This window comes from Salvelinus namaycush, chromosome 1, assembly GCF_016432855.1.
Source record: "Salvelinus namaycush isolate Seneca chromosome 1, SaNama_1.0, whole genome shotgun sequence".
Classification (NCBI taxonomy): Eukaryota; Metazoa; Chordata; class Actinopteri; order Salmoniformes; family Salmonidae; genus Salvelinus; species Salvelinus namaycush.
The window spans coordinates 40570605-40598038 of record NC_052307.1 but is presented as its reverse complement, the minus strand read 5'-3'; the positions used below and the strand labels follow the sequence as shown (position 1 = coordinate 40598038).

The window sequence follows — 27434 nt, the reverse complement described above, 5'->3', positions numbered from 1 at the left end:
GGTGACATGTCCCTGGGAATGAGTATGCTTATCGATAGACCAAACAAGCCCAAAACGAGTCCATGTTACTTAATAGAAAACAAGGGCACGTGTGGCAAGGTAGCCAATCCTATCGCATTGGAGGGATGGAATTTTACTGTACAGGAAATCAGATGAATTCTTCGTTGACTTACATTTCTCTACCGAAAGCTTTAAAAAAAATACTATTTGGCTATATCACGTCATTTAGCGATCCGAATATACAGTATGCGCTCTGTTTTTCTCTCGGAATATGGCATTTTAACATGGGATTATTGACTAGACGGCATTGTTAGATAATCAGGAAGTATAGACAGTAACCCGATCAAGAATGTGATAACCTGCTTCCGTCAACATCTACAATTTGCAAAAATGTGTTCATTGAAAGACAACATTCGGCGCATACGGCCAGGTACGTTCCATTTTATTTATAGGACTATAATAAAACTATATACAGGTAACTGCCAAAATAAAGGAAACACTTGAGTAAATTCGGGTTCTGGCGGTTCTGTTATGGTGTGGGGTGCATTTTGCTGGCATGGTTTAGGTCCACTGAGGGCAAGGTAAACGCCAATAAATACATACACAGCCATTCTGAGTGATCACCTTCAACCTATGATTAATAATTTCTATCCTGGTGGGAATGGTTTCTTCCAGGATGACAATGCCCCCAATTCACAGGGCACAAGTGGTGGTCAGTGAATGATTTGATGAGCATGAAAACGATGTAGACCTAGATTCACCTGCGGGACGATTTTCTCTTGAGCGGATGGTCAGGAGACGGGGACATAATTACCAATAATTTGTAGACTGCAAATTGACCGCAAGAAGCCCACACACATATAACGTTTAACTAAAACAATAATTTCAAACATTGCTTTCATGTATGATCACACATATCTCTGTATTATGGGGGGGAATACTTTTGAACAGATTTCCAAAATTAAAATCACTTGGAGCTGATTTGCTGGTATGTTTTGGGGGGGGGGGGGCAAAGAAAATGTGCGCTGCCAGTTGGGGAACCCGGATGTAAACCATATGCCATGATCTCAACTCAAATTAACACTTTGATTCTTGTGTAAGAATGGTGTAGTATCCCTCCAATAGAGTTCCAGACACTTGTAGAATCTATGCTAAGGCTGTTCTGGCGGCTCGTAGGGACCCAACACCCTGTTAAGGCACTTTATGTTGGTGTTTCCTTTATAGCTTTCAGAAACAGTCAATCCCATGTAGAAGTCGGGAGAAACGAAAGGGAAAAATTGCCAACTGAACAGCTGGCGCACTAACAAATATACTCAGCAAAAAACAAAACATCCTCTCACTGTCAACTGTGTTTATTTTCAGCAAACTTAACATGTGTAAATATTTGTATGAACATAACAAGATTCAACAACTGAGACATAAACTGAACAAGTTCCACAGACATGTGACTAACAGAAATGGAATAATGTGTCCCTGTACAAAGGGGGGGTAAAAATCAAAAGTAACAGTCAGTATCTGGTGTGGCAACCAGCTGCATTAAGTACTGCAGTGCATCTCCTTCTCATGGACTGCACCAGATTTGCCAGTTCTTCCTGTGAGATGTTACCCCATTCCTCCACCAAGGCACCTGCAAGTTCCCAGAATTTTTTTGGGGGGAATGGCCCTAGCCCTCACCCTCCGATCCAACAGGTCCCAGATGTGCTCAATGGGATTGAGATCTGAGCTCTTCGCTGGCCATGGCAGAACACTGACATTCCTGTCTTGCAGGAAATCACGCACAGAACGAGCAGTATGGCTGGTGGCATTGTCATGCTGGAGGGTCATGTCATGATGAGCCTGCAAGAAGGATACCACATGAGGGAGGAGGATGTCTTCTGTCTGCAATGACAACAAACTCAGTCCGATGATGCTGTGACACACCGCCCCAGACCATGACGGACCCTCCACCTCTAAATCGATCCCGCTCCAGAGTACAGGCCTCAGTGTAACGCTCATTACTTCGACGATAACCGCGAATCCGATCATCACCCCTGGTGAGACAAAACCGCGACTCGTCAGTGAAGAGCACTTTTTGCCAGTCCTGTCTGGTCCAGCGACGGTGGGTTTGTGCCCATAGGCGACGTTGTTGCCGGTGATGTCTGGTGAGGACCTGCCTTACAACAGGCCTACAAGCCCTCAGTCCAGCCTCTCTCAGCCTATTGCGGACAGTCTGAGCACTGATGGAGGGATTGTGCATTCCTGGTGTAACTCGGGCAGTTGTTGCCATCCTGTACCTGTTCCGCAGGTGTGATGTTCGGATGTACCGATCCTGTGCAGGTGTTGTTACACGTGCGATCAGCTGTCCGTCCTGTAGCGCTGTCTTAGGCGTCTCACAGTACGGACATTGCAATTTATTGCCCTGGCCACATCTGCAGTCCTCATGCCTCCTTGCAGCATGCCTAAGGCACGTTCACGCAGATGAGCAGGGACCCTGGGCATCTTTCTTTTGGTGTTTTTCAGAGTCAGTAGAAAGGCCTCTTTAGTGTCCAAAGTTTTCATAACTGTGACCTTAATTGCCTACCGTCTGTAAGCTGTTAGTGTCTTAACGACCGTTCCACAGGTGCATGTTAATTCATTGTTTATGGATCATTGAACAAGCATGGGAAACAGTGTTTAAACCCTTTACAATGAAGATCTGTGAAGCTATTTGGATTTTTACGAATTATCTTTGAAAGACAGGGTCCTGACAAAGGGACTTTTCTTTTTTTGCTGAGTTTATGTGGAGTATTCACTCAAATATACTGTATTACGGTAGTCCAACAACATACATTTTTTCTATTCTAACTTCTCGCCTCACAGCTTCCGATGGGCTGATATTGGAATTGAAATCCGCCCACCCTCCATCGCTGGAGGGGCGCGCTGGCTGCGAGACGTGGAGCGTTGATTTCTCTCCAGATGGATCCTGGTTCGCATGGTCCATGGGACACGGGATTGTGTGGGTGATTGCCTGGCCGCTTCGGCATGATAAGTATGTAGAGCCTTTAAAGACTATAGGCCTGTAAATATTCCTCCTTCCTTCCATCCATTCTTCCTTCCTTCCTAACATTCTTCCTTGCTTCCTCATTTGAAGGTCTTGATGTTATTCATCAGCTACTCTTGAGTTTTATTCTTCATTTGTTTACTGTCAATAATGCTTGTCCATATAGGGTCAATAGGGTTGAGATTGCCCTAGAGAGCAACAGACAGGACAAGACCCTGAACTGTGGTCAGACAGTGTGGGGGCTGGCGTTTGGACCACGTCCATCAAAGACACCAGCACCTGGAGAAAAAGCAGCATCCTGTGAGAGAGAATCATCCAGACTGCTTCTGGCAACTGGCTTAGACAATGGAGTGATCAAGATATGGGATGTTGTAACTGGTGGGATATCCAACTTATGACATTGCTCTATTTCATTTATTGACCACATGATGCCGAGTCTCTAATGTTAACGTGCAACTCACAGTGCCCTGATTAAATTTCCAGGTCAGCCTCGGTTCGACCTCAAAGGACATGAGGGTATTGCAAGGGACCTGGTCTTCACTCCCAACGAAAAGCTCACCCTTGTATCATCCTCTCGAGACAAAACCTTAAGGATATGGGATCTAACCCAGAAAGGTCAGCTATTGTTATACATCTAAAAATCATTCCTCCAAAGGACATTTCTCTCATCTTCTTCAATGCAGAAATTCATGGACATTTTTATTGCATATGGAATTGACCTTAAACTTCTATATACTGTATCTTTTTCTCTGCCCTCCATAGGTGAAAAGGAGCCACATGTCCTCTCTGGCCACAAGGACTGGGTCAGCTGCTGTAGTGTCTCACCAGACTGCAGCATGATCGCATCGGTCGGCAGGTTTGACAGAGTGAGTTGCCCCTCAGCAGAGGATTCTCCAAGAGAACCACAATAGTTGCTGAAACCGCACTGGAAAGGAAATGTCTGAGCCAGCAGAGTTTGGTTTGACTCAGCATGGTAGTATGAAAAGGCTATAAAAGTTTTTTTATTTTACCAGATGGTGTGTCTATGGAGCCTGCGGTCGTACACCTTCATCAGGAACTTAACGGGGATCAACCACAAGACATTCTACCTGTTAGCTTCCTGTGACTTCTCTCCCGATGGGGCACTGCTCGCCACCGCAGCCTTCAGTGGTTCCAGTTGGTGGATCGATCTGTGGGACCCCTACACTGCACAGAAATTGTCTTCTCTAATGTACATCTCTGTGTGGATAATGGTTTGATATGTGTAGCAGGATAATGGTGTGATATGTGTGGTGCATTAGTTGACACATTGTTGCTTTTTCTTTCCAATAGGGATTGCTCTGAGATGTATGGACAGAACCAAATCTCATCATTGAGATTCTCCCCCGAGGGTTTGCAACTGGCCATTGTTACTGAAGACAGGTAAGAGTTTAGTTGAGAGCTTTGCACCCTCAACAAATTTAAAAGAGAAAGTGCTAGGCCTTCTGTTTCATGTGTTTCACAGAGCCCTCCAGATGTGGGAGCCAGGACAGAGGGGTATGGTGATGCAGACCAAGGAGGACCGTACCTCCAATGGGCTGTGCTGCAACTTCCATCCACAAGGGGGAGTCGTAGCCACAGGGTAGATTTACTTTACTGGCTCATTCTCATTAGAATAACTTGATACAAACATGAGCCTCCTACAAATCAAATCAAACTTTATTTGTCACATGTGCCGAATACAACAGGTAGACCTTACCGTGAAATGCTTACTTACAAGCCCTTAACCAACAATGCAGTTCAAGAAAGATATTTACCAAATAAACTAAAGTAAAAAATAATAAAAAGTAACACAATAAAATAACAATAACGAGGCTATATACAAGGGGTACCGGTACCAAGTCAATGTGCAGGGGTACAGGTTAGTCGATGTAATTTTGTATATGTAGGTAGGGGTAAAGTGACTGCATAGATAATAAACAGTGAGTAGCAGCAGTGTAAAACAAATGAGGGGGTCAATGTAAATAGTCTGGGTGGCCATTTGATTCATTGTTCAGCAGTCTTATGGCTTGGGGGTAGAAGCTGTTAAGGAGCTTTTTGGTCCTAGACTTGGCGTTCCGGTATTGCTTGCCATGCAGTAGCAGAGGGAACAGTCTGACTTGGGTGACTGGAGTCTTTCACCATTTTTTGGTCTTTCCTTTGACACCACCTAGTATATAGGTCCTGGATGGCAGGATGTTTGGCCCCAGTGATGTAGAGCAGTACGCACTACACTCTGTAGAGCCTTACGGTCAGATGCCGGGCAGTTGCCATACCAGGCGGTGATACAACCGGTCAGGATGCTCTCAATGGTGCAGCTGTAGAACTTTTTGAGGATCTGGGGACCCATGCAAATCTTTTCAGTCTCCTGAGGGGGAAAAGGTGTTGTCCTGCCCTCTTCATGATTGGCTTGGTGTGTTTGGACCACTAACTCATTTTAGATGCATCCAAGCTCTGTCAGGTCTGGATATAATCAACTATGAATTATAAGGGTAGAGTTAATAACATTGGAGATGAGGGAGACAATACCCCCTTATTTTACACTGATATGAGACTGTTGAAAGCAATTTCCAGAGGGCTTTGTGAATACGGTCCTAGGAATTTGCCTTCACCTGTCTCTCATAGCAGTGCAGATGGGGGTCAGGAAACAAGGAAAGAAAGCTCCTTCAGATGCACCTCTAAGATCCTGGCCGTATCCGAATAACCGTACTTGCGTTTTCTAAATCGTAGGCATTTTAGGTATGCGAAAAAATGTAGTTTTATAGGTTTAAATGCCAGGATGTCATACTCATTTGGGCTTTTCATCCAGTAGAATTCGCTGCACACTATTAAGGGAATCGTCTTTTGAGACCCATGTGTGTCTGACATAGGTATGCAAAGGGAGGGTATATTACTGGAAACTTTCAGTTTACCAGTAAACTACTAGAATTTTGGTGTCTTTCAAGGATTTTATATAATATATCACAAGACATCTAGTGGCCCTTTTGAGTACTTCAGATTATCACAGGTGTCTGTAATTATATATAAAAAACATTTTTTACACATTTATTTTACTGTCTTTGTATTCAGTACACTGTTTTGGCGTCAAACTGGTGGCAGTTGTGAAAAAAGTCATTGTTGATAATGCCATTGTTAGTTAGATGCTTTTTTCATTAATTAGGCGATTTGTCTCTTGAACCATATGGTCTATCTACTAGAAACTCATGGACAATATGGACACAGATATAAAAAATGAATCATATATGAATACAGTTTTTAAAAGTTATTCAAGTATAAATTACCAAAGTTACGATAGATTGCCAAAAAATGTATGTTAATTACCAAAGATTCCGGTAACTATAGTAAATTACCAGTAGCTTTGCAACCCTAGTCTGACGACTGATAATCAGCTGAGGGGACGCGCTGTACCAAAATAAACTGTTGTTGGGAATGAATGCAATTGCGCATTAGATGACACATTCTTAGTAGGATGAGCCTAGTTTGCTGATATTAGTTGCTTACTACATACTAAACCGTACATTCTAAATAGTATTTAGTATGATTAGTACACAGTATGCAGTTTAAGTAAGTAGTGGGCAACACAGATTTTGGACACGACACCCAGTGTTGTTGCATAGAAATTAGTCTTATTTAGTTAGCATATCCATATAGGAAGGTTAAAACGAGGCAAACAAATTGGCTAATACCCTGTGTGTTATTGTTGCAGGACCAGAGATGGCCACGTGAGGTTTTGGATGGTTCCCAGGTCAGTGCCCAGTCTGTGCCACCTGTGCCGCTCCGTCCTGCGACACTCAGTCTCCACACACCAGGTGGAGGCCCTCCCCATACCACGCAGGATCCTGGAGTTCCTCACCTACAGAGACATCCCGGACCACTCAGAAGCACAATCTGACCGCTCCTCGGATGAGGAGGAATAGTGTCTTTGGGAATGGGTGGAGGGAATGTTTCTGGACTCCATTTGTAATGCATTTGAGTTGATGGATGTATTGACTGACTAATGATGGAACAGTCAAAGGAGGAGAGCTTATTATTTGCCTCGTTTACAAATGCATAAAAAGTTGGTGGGAATGTTGTCTGACTGAAATGATGGGACTTTTTAGGACCTTGAGTGGAGTGGATACTTTGTGGTTTACACAAAATCAGTCATGTCTGATCAGCTATTTGTCCAAGGAAATCTCTCAGGATGTCAAAATGGAAATTCACCTGGATGCAATTAGCTAGTGATTATACACAAACATAGATGAACTTAAAAAAATAAAAAAATACTAACATACTGGCTAATTTACATAAATTGCACCAAACAAATGGAAGTTACTAGATCTATATTTTGTGCTACTGATATATTATAGTATGTAAAGTGACATTTGTGTAATTTTGATGAGAGTAAATATACATTTTGTATTGTGTAAATTGGTCTATTAAATCATAATTCCATGACAGTCTAAAAAATACATTAATTACAATTATATTAAACAGAAATTCAACTTAATGTACATAAAGGAATATTGAGCAAACGGGGACAACACAAGTGTGTTTATATGACGTTAGTCTCAAGAGTTCTCTCCCCTCACGCTTTCATTGATAAATGTTAAATTTTAGTGAACAGGGTACGCGGGCCTTTTGTCCTAGCCCAACACTAACACACCTGACTCAAGTAACCATGGTCTTGACCAGCAATGTATTAATTGCATCAGGTGTGTTAAATATGGGCTGGAACAAAATCATGCACACCCCGTAGCTCTCCAAGAACTTTGTAGGTGACCAATGTGTACTAGATCAGGGGTTCTTAAACTTTTTCACTCAGGCCCCCCCTTCCAGCATTGGGGAACATCCGCCCCCTCCCGCGTTTGCGCCACGTCTACTTCTATGGGCACAAGCACTGTTCATGACACAAACTGTTCACACCCGTCTTGTTGGAGAGAAAATGTTGCAAGTTTAAAGCTTTTTTTCCTGCAATTCAAACATTTTGTCAAGAGGTGCAGAGAAAATGTTGCCGTTTTCAATCATTTTCTTGGAATTCTATAAAATGTTGCCATGTCTAATGTGTATTTATGTGATTTGAGTCTCAAACATTACAACAAAATCTATGCGCTAAAAAAACGTTAGCTGACATGGACATTTCTGACAAGTTATAAATAGCTCTAAGGTATGCAATGACTGAAATAACAAGAGGAAAATTGATGATGCACTACCCATTTTTGAAATTGCATCTTGTGCGTTCTACAATTACAACTTTCATGAGTAAGTTGAAAGCTGCACTGAGTTCCTGAAGAAAGAAAAAAATATTTTTTTAAATGTTGGGGGGGCGTGAGCACAGTTTGGGAAGCACTGTACTAGATGGTTGTGACTATTTTTGGACCGCTGGTCTGGGTGGCATCATTGACCCAGATCTCTCTCACTGCCTGAAAAGCCGCCACCATCGAACTCAACTGGGTCTTCTCGTTGGGTCCCGAGGCCAGCCGGTACCTATAGGAACAAAACACATTATCAAAAAAGTGTAACATATTAGTCATCCTAATTCACATTTAACAGATGCTGTTTTCCAAAGCGACTTACCCAACAAATTGTATATAAGCAACAGCAATACCGAAGACACATAAGCACTTACTCAATATCTGCCAACTTGATAAGCAAACCCATCCGAAACACAGGATGAAAGTCCACTGTAAGAAACCAAAATACATGGTTAATTTATACCAAAGAAGTGTTTTAAATACCTCAAAATATTGCATTGTAAACTGAACAGGTGTAGCAACGTCACGCATTGATCCTACGCCTCAGACCGACAGCATCGATGATACGGAACATTCAGCCGGGATCATACCAGTATCTCGATACTCGTTAGTATCATGGCAAGGAAACAAAACAAAGTGGATTTAACTTCTTCAGGAAAACAGCCCTAAAGTTGGTCTGGTTTTTTGGAGTCATATTTATTTATTTTCTAAGCTATAGCACACAACATTTTCCATAGGTTTTTAAAGTACCAAAGAGTTAGGTCTGCTTCATGGGAAAAAATAAATAAATAAAAATGTACGATACTGATATCGTAACAGCCCTAGTAGCTATGCAACTATACTGAATTAATGTATCTACCACACGTGTGCAGACGGTCGCATGTTTTTTGGGAAATGTACACATACAATTCAATGCATACCTTGGATACCTTTAGAAAGTATTCAGACCACATGACTTTTTCCACATCGTTACATTACAGCCTTATTTTTAAATTGATAAAATTATATTTCCCCCATCTACACACAATACCCCATAAATGACAAAGCAAAAACAGGTTTGAAATTGTATCTAATTTTTTACAAATAAAAAACAGAAATATCATATTTACATAAGTATTCAAAACCCTTTACTCAGTACTTCGTTGAATCCCCTTTGGCAGTGATTAGAGCATTGAGTCTTCTTGGGTATGACCCTACAAGCTTGGCACACCTTTATTTGGGGAGTTTCTCCCATTCTTCTCTGCAGATCCTCTCAAGCTTTTCAGGTCTCTCCAGAGACGTTTGATTGGGTTCAAGTCCGGGCTCTGGCTGGGTCACTCAAGGTCATTCAGAGACTTGTCCCAAAGCCACTTGTTTTGCCTTGGCTGTTTTGCCTGTGCTTAGGGTCGTTGTCCTAACAGTCTGAGGTTGTGGGCACTCTGGAGCAGGTTTTCATCAAGGATATCTCTGTACTTTGCTCCCAGTCCCTGCTGCTGAAAAACCTCCCCACAGCATGATGCTGCCACCACCATGCTTCACTATAGTGATGGTTCCAGGTTTCCTCCAGAAGTGATGCTTGGTATTTAGGCCAAAGAGTTCAATCTTGGTTTCATCAACTGAGGGACCTTATATAGACAGGTGTGTGCCCAATCAATTGAAATGTCCACAGGTGGACTCCAATCAAGTTCTAGAAAGAGCTCAAGGACGATCACTGGAAATAGGATACGAAATTTAGATCAGGTGTGTCTCATAGCAAAGGGTCTGAATACTTGTGTAAATAAGGTATGTTTTTTCCCCCACACATTTGCACACATTTCTAAAAACCAGTTTTCGCTTTGTCATTATGGGGTATTGTGTGTGGATTGATGAGGAAAATGTTTTATTTAATCTATTTTCAAATAAGGCTGTAACGTAACAGTGTGGAAAAAGCCAAGGCGTCTGAATACTTTCCGAAGGCACACACAGAACGCACTGCAACTGCCTCTGCAACGCTGTAAGGCAAATGCAGTTTTCCATTGGAAATGAATGTACTTCTGGTGTACCAAAACGCAATGGCGCTGTCGGTCTGACCCCCCCCGCACACCATCCTTGTCTGACCAGGAAGGACACCTTCTTCCAATCAAAATATATGAAATCTACAATCAAGACAGGGCTGAGGCATCAACCAATCTCCTTAAGTCCCAGGAGACACCTCTCCATGGGGGAGAAAGATCCCCATTCTTCTTCAATGGCTTCACTTCATCCAAGAAGACACCCAGCTAAGAAAGAACCCTGCCGTCAAATGGCCAGTTTGAATGTAAAAGGAATTAGCTTCGGTGGAGTCTGCCCCAAATGCTTCCCAATCAATAGTGGGTCCTTTACGTTTGCACGATGAAGAGACGTAGCAGAGTGAAGACCCTGGGTAATATCAAGGGACCAGACTGCTACAATGAAAATACACAAACTTACAAAACGACAAAGAGTATTTCTGATAGCCATCGTAACAAATTACTAGTTAGTCTTTCACTTTGTGTAATGTAATTAGTCTTTCACTTTGTGTAATGAATTTCAGATATTTTCAAGCAATCATGAATATTAAGTTATTGCCATGTCAATTTTGGTATGTACGGAACCACAAGGAAATTACATGAAATTTAAATAGGTTTTGTGACTGCACAAAGAAGGTACAGACCGTTATGGATATAATATATTATGAACAGAACCTAACTAAACCACACCTTCTTTCACACCTGGACTCAAGTGAGTGAGTGAGTGATCTGACGCTTGGCCAATCAGACTTCAACACAGATGAATAAGTATACAAGTGGATTGCCTTATTTTCCTCAAATGCATTGGTGTTAAGCTGTAGGCCTAATCTTATGATTTTGTGTATTGATTAATGTACTGCAGTTTTTAGGGACCGGAATGCTACAGTGAAAATGCTAATAGATCATTAGATCATCTGGGCTTCCGAGTGGCGCATCGGTCTAAGGCATTGCATCTCAGTGCTAGAGGCGTCACTACAGACCCTGGTTTGATTCTAGGCTGTATCACAACTGGCCGTGATTGGGAGTCCCATAGGGCGGCGCACAATTGGCCCAGCGTTGTCCGGGTTAGGGTTTGGTCAGGGGTAGGCAGTCATTGTAAATAAGAATTTGTTCTTAACTGACTTGCCTAGTAAAATAAAGATTTTAAAACATTTAAAAAATGTATGATGTACCACAGACGAGCCATTCTCTCTCAACTTCTTTCAAATCTATGCCTCTGCCTACACCTTTTGCCAAGTGTTGCACCTGTGCTGCTTTAGCGTAGACTACATGGAGCTATCCCATTCCTGTTTTCCATTCAGAAAACCCCATTCTTTTATTCTGTATCATTTTACAGTTTGCATTGTTTGTTTGTTTTATCTTTCAATAAATGTTGCGTGTTTACAAGCATGTGGTTCTGGTACCAAACAGTTCAAAAGAATTTACGATGCCTTCAGAATGTTGGATGATAATTGATAAAGATTCATTTAAGACCAGATTTTTTCATAGCCTCAGATTATGGACAGTGCCCCGTATATTTCATAACTAATAACCAAACCCCTTATCATCACATTATCACCATTGTCTCTTTATATATCGAGGGACACCTCTTTAATATACCCTACAGAAGTATATCAAATCAACGTATCATAAAATTGACTCGAATTATAAATAACTATAAAGTCCTCTATGGTAAGGCCTGATGAAGCTGCCAAGATGGTTACGTAAGAACAGAAATACATAACCTCAGAAATAAGACAATTATTCATAATCATAAAAAACTAAACTAAATTTCGCTATATTGTTCTTTTCAATGCTAAATCGTAGCAGTAGTGGTGTGCACCGGTAGCCATGGCAACCGTGAGGGGTCTCCCAGGACACCAGACCAAGAAAACATCTAGTCACAGTGCAGATAGTGTCAAATTCTGGCCTGGTAGGTCTTCTGTCATATACTGTGTCTGTTTAGAATAGATCTACCAAATATACCATGACAATACACATTGCCTTCAGAAAGTATTCACACCCCTTGACTTTTTCTAAATTTTGTTATGTTACAGCGTGAATTATTTTTATTTTTTTGATTTTGTGTCACTGTCCTACACAAAATACCCCATAACGTGAAAGTGGAATTATGTTTTTGGAAATGTTTACTAATTAATTTTAAATTAAATAAATGATATGTCTTAAGTATTCAACCCCTTGGTTATGACAAGCCTAAATACGTTTACGAGTAGAAGTGTACTTAACAAGTCCTAATAAGTTGCACGGACTCACTGTGTGCAAAAATAGTGTTTAACATGTTTTTTGAACGATTACCTCATAAAAAAAAGTATCTGTACGGTCCCTTAGTCGAGCAGTGAATTTCAAACAAAGACTTAACCACAAAGACCAGGGAGGTTTTTCAATGCCTTGCAAAGAAGGGCACGTATTGGAAAATGGGTAAAAAAAGCAGACATTATTAATAACCCTTTGGATATCAATACACCCAGTCACTACAAAGATACAGGAATCTTTCCTAACTCAGTTGCCGGAGAGGAAGGAAACTGCTCAGAGACTTCACCATGAGGCCAATGGTGACTTTAAACAATTTCATGGCAGTAATAGGAGAAAACTAAGCATGGATAAACAACATTGTAGTTACTCCAAAATACTAACCCAATTGACAGAGTGAAAAGAAGGAAGCCTGTACAGAATAAAAAAATATTCCAAAACATGCATCCTGTTTGCAATAAGCCACTTAAATAAAACTGAAAAAAATGTGGCAAAGAAATGTACTTTATGTCCTGAATACAAAGCATTATGTTTGGGGCAAATCCAACACAACACGTCACTGAGTACCACTCTTCATATTTTCAAGCATGGTGGTGGCTGCATCATGTTATGGGTATGCTTGTCATCGTCAAGGACTAGGGAGTTTGAGGATAAAAATAAACGGAATAGAGCTAAGCACAGGGAAAATCCTAACGGAAAACCTGGTTCAGTCTGCTTTCCAACAGATACTGGGAAAAAATAAAATCCCCTTTCAGTAGGACAACAACCTAAAACACAAGGCCAAATATACACTGGAGTTGCTTACCAAGACAATGTTCCTGAGTGGCCTAGTTACAGTTTGACATAAAATTAGCTTGAATATCTATGGCAAGACTTGAAAATGGCTGTCTAGCAATGATCAACAACCAACTTGACAGAGCTTGAAGAATTTTTTAAAAGAATAATGTGCAAATATTCTACAATCCAGGTGTGCCAAGCTCTTAGAGACCTACCCAGAAGGACTCACAGCTTAATTGCTGCCAAAGGTGATTCTACGCTATACTGAGATATGACACTATGTGAGATACCACATATTGGAGATATTATGCTAGATTGAGATATTACCCTATGTGTAGATTGTATTCTCAGATGGCCATTTTGCTATTTCTAGACACTGCATGTAGATATACAATGCATTGGATATATTGTTATTTGAAAGAGCTGCTTTAGAAAAACATAAATATACCCATTGTGGAGAAAAACAAGCATGTTCTTATGAAGATAGTATGCTAAACATAAATTGTGATAATACATATGGTTGTGAAAGAGAATAAAGGATACGGTTGTAAGCGGAGGTGAAGTCCTTGTTTAGGGACCAGCCCAGAATGTTGGCTATGTCTGATCGTAGTGGGTGACCAGTGCAGGTGTACACATTATCCTCTGTCACCTTCCCATATGCCATGCTGGTGCTCTGAGAAATACATGGGTGAGGAATCAGTCAGTCATAAAATATAACACAAATAAATTCACTTTAAGTAGATAGTACAATCTATATCTGTATTATATAGCTAATACTAGTGGTGAGCACCAATATTGATACTGTTTGATATCGATAAGAGAAAGGCATATTGTGATATCGGTTTATTCTTCCTGTGAAAAAAGGAGACTGGAGGAGGCTCCAGTCTCCTTTTGACCTCATTTAACACTCAATTTACTTAACAAAAGGTACATCTCAATAGGTGGTCCAGGTATGATCTGACACCAGTGGGTGGGCCTTTCCTATTTTGTCCTCTATTGTTCCTCAAGCAAGTGGGAGGCCGATGACATCACATCGGAACAACTCCTTGAATGCCTTACTCCTTAAAGTTTGCAGTTGTGTCTAAAAAACACTATTCTGCTCAAAACATATTGTTTTACCTTTAATGTGTACATTATTTAGGATATCGCTTTTCAACAAAAATATCACCTTGTTTTACTCCAATGTTTGTAAACAATGTAAATAAAAACTGTATAGCCTCAAAACATGATTAAAACTCAAATGTTGATATCATGGATGGTTAGTCCTTGCACCCGTAGACAGCTCGGTCTATGAATTCGACAGTGGTTACATTTATCCAGGCCCATCCCTCAGCTTTTTACCAAAACAGAGGCGGGGAAGAGCTTTGTTATTTTGAAATGAAGGATTCTAGCTTTAACCTACACTGTTCTGTAAAAAAAGTATTAATGACTGTTCCTGTATGCACAAAACCCTCTCACAGACCTTCTCATAAGGCAGGTTCTTGAATTAGCATATTTAATTGCCTGCTGATGGGCCATCAACTGTGGGCTTCCCATTGTATTCAAACTGGTTAGGTAGGTTTATGCGACCAGAACATTTTACACCTGTCCCAATGAGCAATCCACAAGCAGATGTCTAGACTTTACAGAAAAGTGAACATTCACACAGTTGCAATGTATTCTTTTTAACAAACTGATACATCAATATGAAATCGAAAAATGCTACTGATATCGATATTCCATATTGGTGACCATCACTAGTTAATACATGCATTAATTTTCATCAGCAATAAAAACTGAACACTGTGACGCAATTGACTACATTTAGCTACACACTGGTAATACGTTTTTTTCCGTACCTGCCGTATGTTGAGTGATCTTCTTATGTCTCCTGATGATAGGGTCACAATAGCTTGTATTCCATCTGGAGTTATATCAATGCTGCAGGGACAAGATCAGACATACATACGCCTCTGATTAAAAGGCAAGAATAAAACCCAGCACACAGTGTCTTTCTGGGACACTAAAAGCCTGCCCCTCCAGATACCCTCTGGCCTCTCTAGACCCCTTCACCTCTCCTGTTGGATAGCATACTCCAGCCTGGGGATCATCTGGTCCTGAGACAGGACGGAACCTGGTGCGTCTGGACTGCAGGGCCGGGATCATTTTAGACAGGTAGTTACAGAGCAGACAGAACGCGTGTTCTCTGTGTATTTCTCAATGACTGTAGGAGAGGAAGAGAGAGGTAGAGGGGGAGGAGATAGATAATGGAGAGGAAGCAAGAGGAGAGAGAGGAAGGGAGAAATGGATGTCAATGTTTTGAAAATCAGCGGACATAACCTAACCAAAATATTAACCCGCTGTTAAATCAGTGAGATCTATTACAAGCAATTGCAGCACATTAATATTGTAAATCATTAGCAGTAATAACAGGGTAATATGCAGTATCCCCCTCCCAAATACATTCAACATTTTGTTTGTCGTCTCAAATCTCATGTAACAGTAAGCACATCTTTTAATCAGTGAGAATGACTGGAAATGACTGGTTAGCTGGCAGGCAGCTCATTTGGCCAGTTGGTACACAGCAGGTGAGCACATCAAAACAGATGGTTACCTCGCCGCAATGCAATCTGGGCATCCCGGGTCATAGCATCGGCCTCGTCCAGTATCACCAACTTGAAACCCTTCCTGGAAGACAAAGACAAAAAAATAAACACACATTTTGTGAATTGAAGTAAGGGTTGCCTGTGTAGGATACGGGGACTTTAAATAATAATTTGTGTACAAATCAAATCAAATTTTATTGGTAGCATACACATGGTTAGCAGACGTTCTTGCGAGTGTAGGGAAATGCTTGTGCTTTTAGTACCGACAGTGCAGCAATATCTAACATGCAATCTAACAATTCCACAACAACTACCTAATACACACAACTCTAAGTAAAGAAATGGAATAAGAACATATACATATAAATATATGGATGTGCAATGACAGAGAGGCAAGATGCAATAGATGGTATAAAATACAGTATATACATATGAGATGAGTAATGCAAAATATGTAAACAATATTAAAGTGGCATTATTAAGGTGACTAGTGAACCAATTATTAAAGTGGCCAATGATATAACGTCTGTATGTAGGCGGCAGCCTCACTGTGTTAGTGATGGCTGTTCAACAGTCTGATGGCCTTGAGATAGAAGCTGTTTTTCATTCTCTCGGGCCCAGCTTTGATGCACCTGTACTGACCTCGCCATCTGGATGGTAGCGGGGTGAACAGGCAGTGGCTCGGGTGGTTGTTGTCCTTGATGATCTTTTTGGCCTTCCTGTGACATCGGGTGCTGTAGGTGTCCTGGAGGGCCGGTAGTTTGCCCCCAGTGAATCGTTGTGCAGACCGCACCACCCTCTGGAGAGCCTTGTGGTTGTGGGCTGTGCAATTGCCATACCAGGCGGTGATGCAGCCCGACAGGATGCTCTCATTGTGCATTTGTAAAAGTTTGTGAGGGTTTTAGATGACAAGCCAAATTTCTTCAGCCTTATGAGGTTGAATTACGCTTTTTTCACCACACTGTCTGTATGGGTGGACCACTTCAGTTTGTCCGTGATGTGTACTCAGAGTGCTCACTCTGCTGTTTCCTGAAGTCAACGATCATCTCCTTTGTTTTGTTGACGTTGAATGAGAGGTTGTTTTGCTGAAACCACACTCCGAGTGCCCTCACCACCTCCCTGTAGGCTTTCTCGTCGTTATTGGTAATCAAGCCTACTACTGTTGTTTCGTCTGCAAACTTGATGATTGAGTTGGATGCGGGCATGGTCACGCAGTCATGGGTGAACAGGGAGTACAGGAGGGGGCTGAGCACGCACCCTTATGGGGCCCCAGTGTTGAGGATCAGCAAAGAGGAGGTGTTGTTTCCTACCTTCACCATCTGGGGGCGGCCCGTCAGGAAGTCCAGGACCCAATTGCACAGGGCGGGATTGAGACCCAGGGCCTCTAGCTTAATGATTAGCTTTGAGGGTACTATGGTGTTGAATGCTGAGCTATAGTCAATGAACAGCATTCTTACATAGGTATTCCTCTTGTCCAGATGGGATAGGGCAGTGTGCATTGTTATGGCGATTGCATCGTCTGTGGCCCTATTGGGGAGGTAAGCAAATTGAAGTGGGTCTAAGCACTTCATGATGACAGAAGTGAGTGCTACGGGGCGATAGTAATTTAGTGCAGTTACCTTTGCCTTCTTGGGTACAGGAACAATTGTGGCCATCTTTAAGCATGTGGAGACAGCAGACTGGGATAGGGAGAGATTGAATATTTCCGCAAACATACCAGCCAGCTGGTCTGAGCATGCTCGGAGGACGTGACTAGGGATGCTTTCTGGGCTGGCAGCCTTGCGAGGGTTAACACGTTTAAATGTCTTATTGATTCCGATTGGTCAGACCAGCGTTGAATATTTCTTAACACGGGTACATCCTGTTTGATTTTATGCCTATAGGAAGGAGTAAATTGGAGTCGTGATCAGATTTGCCAAAAGGAGGGCGGGGGAGGGCCTTTTATGCATCGCGGAAGAAAGAGTAGCAGTGATTCAGAGTTTGCTGATAGAATTTAGGTAGCCTTGTTCTCAAATTTGCTTTGTTAAAATCCCCAGCTACAATAAATGCAGCCGGAGTATATATGGTATCCAGTTTGCATAAAGTCCAGTGAATTTCATCGAGGGCCGTGGTAATGGCTTGAGGGGGGATATGCACGGCTGTGACATTACCAGAGGAGAATTCTCTTGGGAGATAATACGGTCGGCATTTGATTGTGAGGAATTCTAGGTCAGGTGAACAAAAGGACTTGAGTTCTTGTATGCTGTTACAATTACACCATGAGTCGCTAATCATGAAACATACATTTCTTTGTCCTTGCTGAAAAGACTGGGGAAATGATTGCGATGTGGTAGCTAAAAGACCTACTTCTCTAAAAGGATTATTGTTAGGGATTGTAACGATTTACCGATATGAGCCCAAACCGATCCAAAAGTCGCAAGCGTCATCAGAAAATTAATTCAAACATTATGAATCGCCAGTTCACTAAAATGTTTTACTCATTTAATTGTACCCCACCTGAAAATACCTCTAATCTTTTGTGACTGAATTTATGCGTCATCTCAACCATTAGCCAATATTGAATTAAGCATGTATATGTGTATGACAGTCACTGATCTCGAAGTCAGATAACAGCTGTGCGCACAGAGCATAGCTACTCGTGCCAGCGAGAGGTAGGCACATCCCTGATCTAATATTCGTACATCTGTGCAGCACCTTCCGCATTCAAATGCTTGTAAAATGGCTTTCGCAATATCAAATCATAGGCTTTATTAGTTGGGTGACAACCAATGTAATTTGCTGGGTCATTGTTACCAAATGCGGTGTAGAAAATTGTGTTTTACCAGTGGAGTTGTGTAGGCTAGGCTAACGGAGTGGACGCAACTCACATCTAACTGCTGATTGTGGCTTTTCGATTGGCGTGTTCACCATAAGCAATAGCTTTGGTAGTTGTGCTTTAAACAGTCAGTGCATTGGTCATTTGCACATGAACAGGGTAAAGTTGTAATTTCACAAGAAAGACAGCAATCATTTTTGCAAGCTGCACTCGGTTGGAGCGGGAGAAGAGCTCTCCTCCATAAAGTTTCAAAAGGTCAAAACCCTTCACTTTTGAGAAGGGCCGAAATCCAAAGCTGGTGTACCAAAACGCAATGACGCTGTCGATCTGATTGAGGCGTTAGAGCAGAGTCGCCCCCCCACCGACCTCGTCCACACCGTCTGACTAGGAAGGACACCTCAGGTAGCCTAGCGGTTAGAGCGTTAGGCCATTAACCGAGCCAACAAGGTGAAAAAACTGTCGATGTGCCCTTGAGCAAGGCACTTAAATCTAATTTGCTCCAGGGGCCCCCTACTACCATGGCTGACCCCATAAAACAACACATTTCACTAAACCTATCCGGTGTATGTGACAATAAAACTCCTCAATTCACAGGAGACACCTCTCCATGGGGGAGAAAGAACCCCATTCTTCTTCAATGGCTTCACGTCATTCAGGAAGACACCCAGCTGAGAAAGAACCCCGCCGTCAAATGGCCACAGTTTGAATGTCAAAGGAATTATCCGTGGTGGAGACTGCCCCAAATGGTTCCCAATCAATGGGAGGTCCTTTACGTTTGCACGACAAAGAGATGTTGCAGAGTGTAGGCCCTGGGTGATACCAAGGCACTGGACTGCTAAAGTGAAAAACTGCAAAAAAAACAACAAAAACCTTATATTGTACTTTTTCCAAAGTACACAGAGTTCCAAAGAGTATTTCTGATATCCATCATAACAAATGAATAATTGTGTAATTATGCTATGCCTCTCACTTTGTGTAATGAATTTCAGATATTTTTGAGCATTCATGAATTTGAAGTTATTAGCATGTCAATTTTGGTATGCATGGAACCACAAGGAAATGACAAGAACATTGAAATAGGTTTTGTGACTGCACAAAGAAAGTACAGACTGTTATAGCCATAATACGTTATGAAAAGAACCCAACTAAACCACACCTTCTTCCGCAACTGGACTCAAGTGGGAGTGATTGATCTGAAGCTTGGCCAATCAGACTTCATCACAGATAAATATCTGTGTTATATTAATTGGCTAAGTCAAAGCTAATTTCTAAAGATAAATATTGACATATTACTTGCTAAAAAAAATGTATCTGCTAAAATGGCAAGTGAATCAGTGGGTGATGGGGATTTCAGATTGCCTGTCCCCCACCTAATCTGATAGTGATAGATGCTCAGTCTGCCCTAATGCTCAGCTCAGGTTCATACACACACCATACACTGTGAAGCACTCACTCACACAAACAGTGTCACTCAGCTCAGAGAAGTCAGATCAGATAGATCCAGTTTAGAAAGGCCCAGCTCCTGAGCGCCATCAGCATTTAATATAGAATGTAAAATGAATGTGTTCATGCAACAAATGTTAGTGCATCGAATCGTTTTGAATCCCGAACCGAATCGCATTAATTCCTTCCACTAATCAAACTGTATTTCACTGAATCGTTTCAAACTAAAATAATTGTTATTTTATCGTATCGGAACCCATGTATCAAGATGCGTACCGAATTGTGCTTGAAAGGAAAGATTCACATCCCCAATTATTATTGTCTTACTTGAATATGGTCCTGGTGCCGGCAAAACTCAGGATGGGTCCTCAAACAACATCAACACCTCGGTCGTCGGACACGTTTAACTAAAATAAATGCATTAACATGTAAGAACAATAATTTGTTATAATAACAGATACAGTGCATTTGGAAAGTATTCAGACCCCTTGACTTTTTCCACATTTTGTTGCGTTACTGTAAGGACCGACGCCAGAGATGAGAAGCAGGTACAGGGAGTTGAACATTTAATACGGAACAGACAGGTAACAGGACAGGAACAACGTCAGCACACGGGTATACAAAGACATACAAACATTAATGCAGAAGCAGGGAACAGAGCAGGGAACCAGACAGATATATGGAAGGTAATTACAGAGGTGATTGAGTCCAGGTGAGTCCAATAATCGATAATGCGTGTGACGGGGGAAAGGCAGGTGTGTGTAATGATGATAGCAGGAGTGCACAAGGCTGGGGAGCCTGGCGCCCTCGAGAGCCAGGGGGGAAGAGCGGGAGCAGGCTTGACAGTTACAGCGTATTCTAAAATTGATTAAATTGTTTGTTTCCCTCATCAATCTACACACAAAACCCCATGATGACAAAGTGAAAACAGGTTTTTATACATTTTTGCAAATGAATAAAAAATAAAAAACAGAAACATCATATTTACATAAGCATTCAGACCCTTTACTCAGAACTTTGTTGAAGCACTTTTGGCAGAAATTACAGCCTTGAGTCTTCTTGGGTATGACGCTACAAGCTTGGCACGCCTGTATTTGGGGAGTTTCTCCCATTCTTCTCTGCAGATCCTCTCAAGCTCTGTCAGGTTGGATGGGGAGCGTCGCTGCACAGTGATTTTCAGGTCTCTCCAGAGATGTTAGATCGGGTTCAAGTCCGGGCTCTGGCTGGGCCACTCAAGGACATTCAGAGACTTGTCCCGAAGCTACTCCTGATTTGTCTAGGCTGTGTGCTTAGGGTCGTTGTCCTGTTAGGAGATGAACATTCACCCCAGTCTGAGGTCCTGAGTGCTCTGGAGCAGGTTCTCATCAAAGATCTCTCTGTACTTTGCTCCGTTCATCTTCCCTTGATCCTGACTTGTCTCCCAGTCCCTGCCGCTGAAAAACATCCCCACAGCATGATGCTGCCACCACGCTTCACTGTAGGGATGGTGGCAGGTTTCTTCCAGACGTGTTTGGCATTCAGGCCAAATAGTTCAATCTTGGTTTCATCAGACCAGAGAATCTTGTTTCTCATGGTCTGAGAGTCCTTTAGGTGCCTTTGGCAAACTCCAAGCGGGCTGTCATGTGCCTTTTACTGAAGAGTGGCTTCCGTCTGGCCAATCTACCACAAAGGCCTGATTGGTGGAGTGCTGCAGAGATGGTTGTCCTTCTGGAAGGTTCTCCCATCTCCACAGAGAAACACCTAAGGCTGTCAGAGCGACCATCGGGTTTTGCTCTGACATGCGCTGTCAACTGTGGGAACTTATATAAGCAGGTGTGTAAGTTTGCAAACCATGTCCAATCAATTGAATTTACCAGAGGTGGACTCCAATCAAGTTGTAGAAACATCTCAAGGATGATCAATGGAAAAAGGATTCACCTGAGCTCAATTTTGAGTCTCATAGCAAAGGGTCTGAATACTTACGTAAATAAGGTATTTTTTTTATTTGCAAAAATTTCTAAAAACCTGTTTTTGCTTTGTCATTATGGGGTATTGTGTGTAGATTGATGAGGAAATACATTAATTTAATCAATTTTAGAATAAGGCTGAAACGTTACAAAATGTGGAAAAAGTTAAGGGGTCTGAATACTCTCCGAATTCACTGTAAATTGGAACATAACATTGATTGCACCCGAGAACATTTCTTTATGCCCCACACTAACATTAAATGTTAAGAATCAGTCTAGCTGACTGGAAAACATGACAACCCTCAAGTACAGTGTTATGAGCGTTACATTTATTTCTGATAATTCTACTGTACCTGGAGGTCCATAGAAGAGATGCGGCAGTCTGTCCTCACTCATAAACTTCTGGACTGAAGAAAGCCAGGGTTGTTACATAGAACTTATGCAAAATATGTTATAGTTCATTTGAGCATGAAAACATTATTTGGAATACATTCACTTGACCATACAATTGAATTGTTGCTGGAATGGATAAGGGTCAGGTTTTCAACAGTAGTTCCATCCCTGCTGTTTCAAAGACTAACAAAACCATACTTACTGGTGCTTAATATGTCCTTTTGAGAAATCAAGTCATCTAGGGTCTGTGGCCTGTATTTCTCAACCCTACAAATATGTACAAAAATGTCAGCCAGCATCCGCGCATAGTGGCTACATTAGAGTCAGGGAAGAGGTGGTGGGAATAGAGAGCTACATTCCTGCTGAAAATATGAAAAAAAAAAAAATGTGTCCCACAGATTAATTCAAACGGTTGTCTTTCTGTTCAGCATGCATTATCTATTGTATTAAAAGCACATCTTTGTCGTTCTGCTTCAAGTTCAGTAGCCTACCTTTCTTCTCTTTTGTTGGGTGTGCGAGATCATGTGCACCTATATGTGTGGTCTCACTTAAATAGTCTGTAGACTAGGCTATATGGGCGGAGAAGCACGGCGCAGTTGTCTTTAACTTCCTAAATATGCAGGGCTTTTTATGCCATGTAAATCCTTGGGCGGGCCTCCTAAGTGTTCTTTTGGGTCACTTAAGTCCAGATAGTGTAAAAATAAATAAATAGAAAATATTTTGGATTGAAACACTTTCATTGTCAACATTAACGACTACAATAAAGTATGCAGAAAAGATAATGGACCTATATTTTGTGACCATTTTTTTGTGACTCCCCGGATTTTGTATTAAACTTTCTTAGTGCCCAACAAGCTTGCTATGCCCTTAACCTTGTTCTGAACACCTCCAAAACAAAGGTCATGTAGTTTGGTAAGAAGAATGCCCCTCTCCCCACAGATGTGATTACTACCTCTGAGGGTTTAGAGCTTGAGGTAGTCACCTAATACAAGTATTTGGGAGTATGGCTAGATGGTACACTGTCCTTCTCTCAGCACATATCAAGGCTGCAGGGTAAGGTTAAATCTAGACTTGGTTTCCTCTATCGTAACCGCTCCTCTTTCACCCCTGCTGCCAAACTAACCCTGATTCAGATGACCATTTTACCCATGCTAGATTACGGAGACATCATTTATAGATTAGCAGGTAAGGGTTCTCTCGAGCGGCTAGATGTTCTTTACCATTCGGCCATCAGATTTGCCACCAATGTTCATTATAACACACATCACTGCATTCTATACTCCTCTGTAAACTGGTCATCTCTGTATACCCGTCGCAAGACCCACTGGTTGATGCTTCTTTATGAAACCCTATTAGGCCTCACTCCCCCTTACCTAAGATACCTACTGCAGCCCTCATCCTCCACATACATGACCCATTCTGCCAGTCACATTCTCTTAAAGGTCCCCAAAGCACACACATCCCGGGGTCGCTCCTCTTTTCAGTTTGCTGCAGCTAGCGACTGGAACCAGCTGCAACAAACACTCAAACTGGACAGTTTTATCTCTATCTCTTCATTCAAAGACTCAATCGTGGACACTCTTACTGACAGTTGTGGCTGCTTCGTGTGATGTATAGTTGTCTCTACCTTCTTGCCCTTTGTGGTGTTGTCTGTGCCCAATAATGTTCGTACCATGTTTTGTGCTGCTGCCATGTTGTGCACTAGGCTGCAGTGCGTTCTGTGTACCCCATGCCTTCAATATTTTCAGCTCGTGTGTGGCATTACCATGCGGTGGTACAGATGGAAGTAAAAGTTATCCATTGGGAAGGACCATACAGAGGCCAAAATTATCATGCCGATTGTGTAATTACGGGCAATGGAAATGTGTATCTTGTAAGAATGACACTGGGACAATTCCTCATTAATACACTTGGGTACCCGCAAACCGGCCAACTTAATGGCGTGCAAAATCAATACACACATAACTGTTCTGTGCATAATTTAGCATGCCATCATGCTGGGCAAGCTAGTGATTTGAAATCAGTACTCTATATGAAAACCACCAGTTCAATTTATTGATGTTGCTAGAGATGAATGTGACAGAAGAATATAAATACATTAATTGTTGTAATGCGCCCTTGTACGCGCCAGTCTGTTGGTAGCTCTGCCAGCCTATGAAACCTGTAAAACGACCAAAGAATAACGTTCATCTGTTCTAATATTAGCTTTGGTCGAACAGGGCTCAACTGATCTTCGCCATGCTGCAAACGTTTCTGCAACCTTGCGAAGCACGTGTGTGCATCACGTACGGAAAATGGGGGTTAGACATCCGGCAAAAACAACATACTGCAAAACGCATGTGCATCTGCAGGACATATAGCGACTGCGCCCCTTGCCACGCCCACCTAAATCCCGTTTTGATTCAGAAAAACATTATATGAATATTAATAACACATATATTTTACTCAGCCTGCAAATTGTTCCGCTTCTAAAGGTTATGCAAAATGTAGCTCAAGTCAAGTGTTTGCTCTCCTATATTTCTTCGCAACTCTACTATCTTTCAAACTACGTCTACCCTATTGGCTGATATAGCCCAATAATACCGATAGCCTAATACATTTGACTACGTGAGAATCTCTTTTGAGCATTTTGATCCCGACTAAGGGTTGAAAATTTTCTGGGACCGGGACTGCGTCACATACATTTAACATAACATTGCGGGACCGCGGTCGGGCAAGGGACCAGTTCTTGCTTGAGCTGGTGGGTGTCGGACAATAAGTCAGCGGGAACGGTACGAAAAGTAACGTTATATTCATTGACATCTTACATGCATGGTAAGATGTCCATGACAATAACGTTTACAAGTCAGCGAAAATACACATCACACACAAGCGAAACATTGATTGAAGTTCGGCGAGCTACAGTACCTAAAGGTTTCCACTAGATAACACAACCACAGTCATTACACAGCCACAAAATAAACATTGGCTTAGCAGTGTGGTTAGGTCTAAAATCATTTTAAGAAGATAAATTGTCGAAATGGGCGGGGTTTAGCCAGAATGATGACTTTGTGGCTGTGTTAACTAGTGACGACCCTAGCTAAATCCTGCTAAACGTAACGTAACTACCTTGCTGGCAACACGTAAACTAGCTAGCTAGTTGATTCAACTTACCACGGCAAATTTCTTGACTGCAACGGTATCTTGCTAGTCGATGCCATTTGAATCGTTGATTTAGTTAGCTAGAAAAGAGTGCTTCACTAATCGGCAAAATTTTCTTGGCGCGCTCCACTTCAACAAAATGTGCTTTACGTCACGAAACTGAGTTTACGGCAGGTTTGCAACCAATCGCATCCGTTGATTTAATGTGGGCGGAGTCAAATTAATCTTTATAATATTTCGCGGCAAGCCTCCATTTCTTTTCCGACGACGTGCCTCTCCAAGCAGCAGCTTTTCTCGTTCTGTTCGTAAAAGACAAAGAAACATGTCCGACGAAGGAAAACTTTTCGTCGGTGGCCTCAGCTTCGACACCACAGAGCAATCTCTTGCGGAAGCTTTCTCCAAGTACGGAAACATCGCTAAATGTGATGTCATCATGGACAGAGAAACAGGAAGGCCTCGTGGATTCGGCTTTGTGAAGTACGACAATGCCGAGGATGCTAAGGACGCAATGGAGGGAATGAACGGTCAGTCTCTTGACGGCAGAACCATCCGTGTGAATGAGGCAGGTCAGGGTGGCGGTCGTGGCGGTGGAGGAGGCGGTGGATTCAGAGGTTCCCGAGGCGGTGGTGGATATGGTGGCGGCGGTGGATATGGTGGCGGCGGTGGTGGCCGTAGCTATGGTGGCGAAGACCGGGGCTACGGAGGTGGTGGCGGATACAGGAGCGGCGGAGGTGGTGGTGGTGGAGGCCGAGGCGGTGGATACTCCTCCGGCGGTGGCTACAGGGACAATAATTAGGGCCTAGGAAGGCTACGGGTACCTCTTGAGGATCCTACAGGGACAGTTACGACAGCTATCTATGCTGTAAACGAGTAACACTCCGATTCAATATCATTTGGCTGACCCTTCAAGAAATTTCCGTGTTGACCGAAAGACTTTTGTTGTAATCTTAGTCCTATTCTGTGTTTAAGTATCTAGCTCGAGCATCTTTACATTTAGCCACGTGTGTCGGCCATTGATTTACAAACCATGTTCATGGTCTTGCCCAATAACATTCCACCTGGGGGCGATTTTGTACTTCTGGTCTTTGTATCATCAACATTGAATATTATTTTTTGTTGTCAATTGTCTTCAGTGCGCCTATTAAAATGATTTGTTGAAAAAAAAAATCTCACCAGTCATTAATGAAGCCCTTTTGCCATTTCAAATTAACGAAACAGCGTTGATATATGATGTATTAACGGTTTTTGTGCATTCATTTATTCACTGCAGATTACCACATTCAAGAGACCGGTCCTTTAGCGACGAAAATGATTACTCACTCGAAAGTAGTACATGGGGTAAATTCTGACATGGTCATATTTTAGCTTAATGACCACGCGGTGTTCATGATTTTTACATACTCTTGACGCCCATTCTCAAACAATACGAGCCTCAATACGGAAGTAAAGCGGAAGTGGTCATCACTTTCAGCGGGACTAGGGTCATTTTCAGTTAGAAACGGAATAGCAAAAACACGCCAGACGCCACTCATGTTTTGATAAGATCGTGTTTGTCTTGTTTCCTACCGAAATGCCAAAGGCTTTTAAAGTTAAGTTAATCCTTTCTTTCTAGAGTGCATTGGTGTGGAAAGGTAACCACACGATTGACTTTCTTACATTTAGTTGTGGCCCCCCTGACAGTTTCCCCTAGTTACCAAAGGCAAAATTGGGTATATTGTGACCATGAATGCAAACAAATTGCTATTTGGTCCTTGGTGACGTATGTTAGTGCAGTTAAGTTTCAAAACCAATTTTATGAAAAATTCTAGACCACAATGTATACTGCCAT

General features: G+C 42.1%; 2 protein-coding genes and 1 pseudogene across 2 annotated transcripts; 2 read left to right on the top strand and 1 right to left on the bottom strand.

Moving 5' to 3' along the window:
* The first annotated feature begins 128 nt into the window (after nt 1-128).
* Nucleotides 129-7426, top strand: wsb2 (WD repeat and SOCS box containing 2). The gene is made up of 9 exons (XM_038988438.1): nt 129-430; nt 2839-3007; nt 3186-3397; nt 3503-3634; nt 3782-3885; nt 4033-4229; nt 4331-4420; nt 4503-4619; nt 6723-7426. The coding sequence occupies exons 1-9, from the start codon at nt 391-393 to the stop codon at nt 6931-6933; spliced, it is 1272 nt and encodes a 423-aa protein (XP_038844366.1). The 5' UTR covers nt 129-390; the 3' UTR covers nt 6934-7426.
* Nucleotides 7324-25665, bottom strand: LOC120051653 (annotated as a pseudogene).
* A 179-nt stretch (nt 25666-25844) lies between these two features.
* Nucleotides 25845-26773, top strand: LOC120043846 (glycine-rich RNA-binding protein 1-like). The gene has a single exon (XM_038988450.1). It carries the CDS (start codon nt 25929-25931, stop codon nt 26400-26402), a length of 474 nt encoding a protein of 157 aa, XP_038844378.1. The 5' UTR covers nt 25845-25928; the 3' UTR covers nt 26403-26773.
* The last annotated feature ends 661 nt before the right edge of the window (nt 26774-27434 follow it).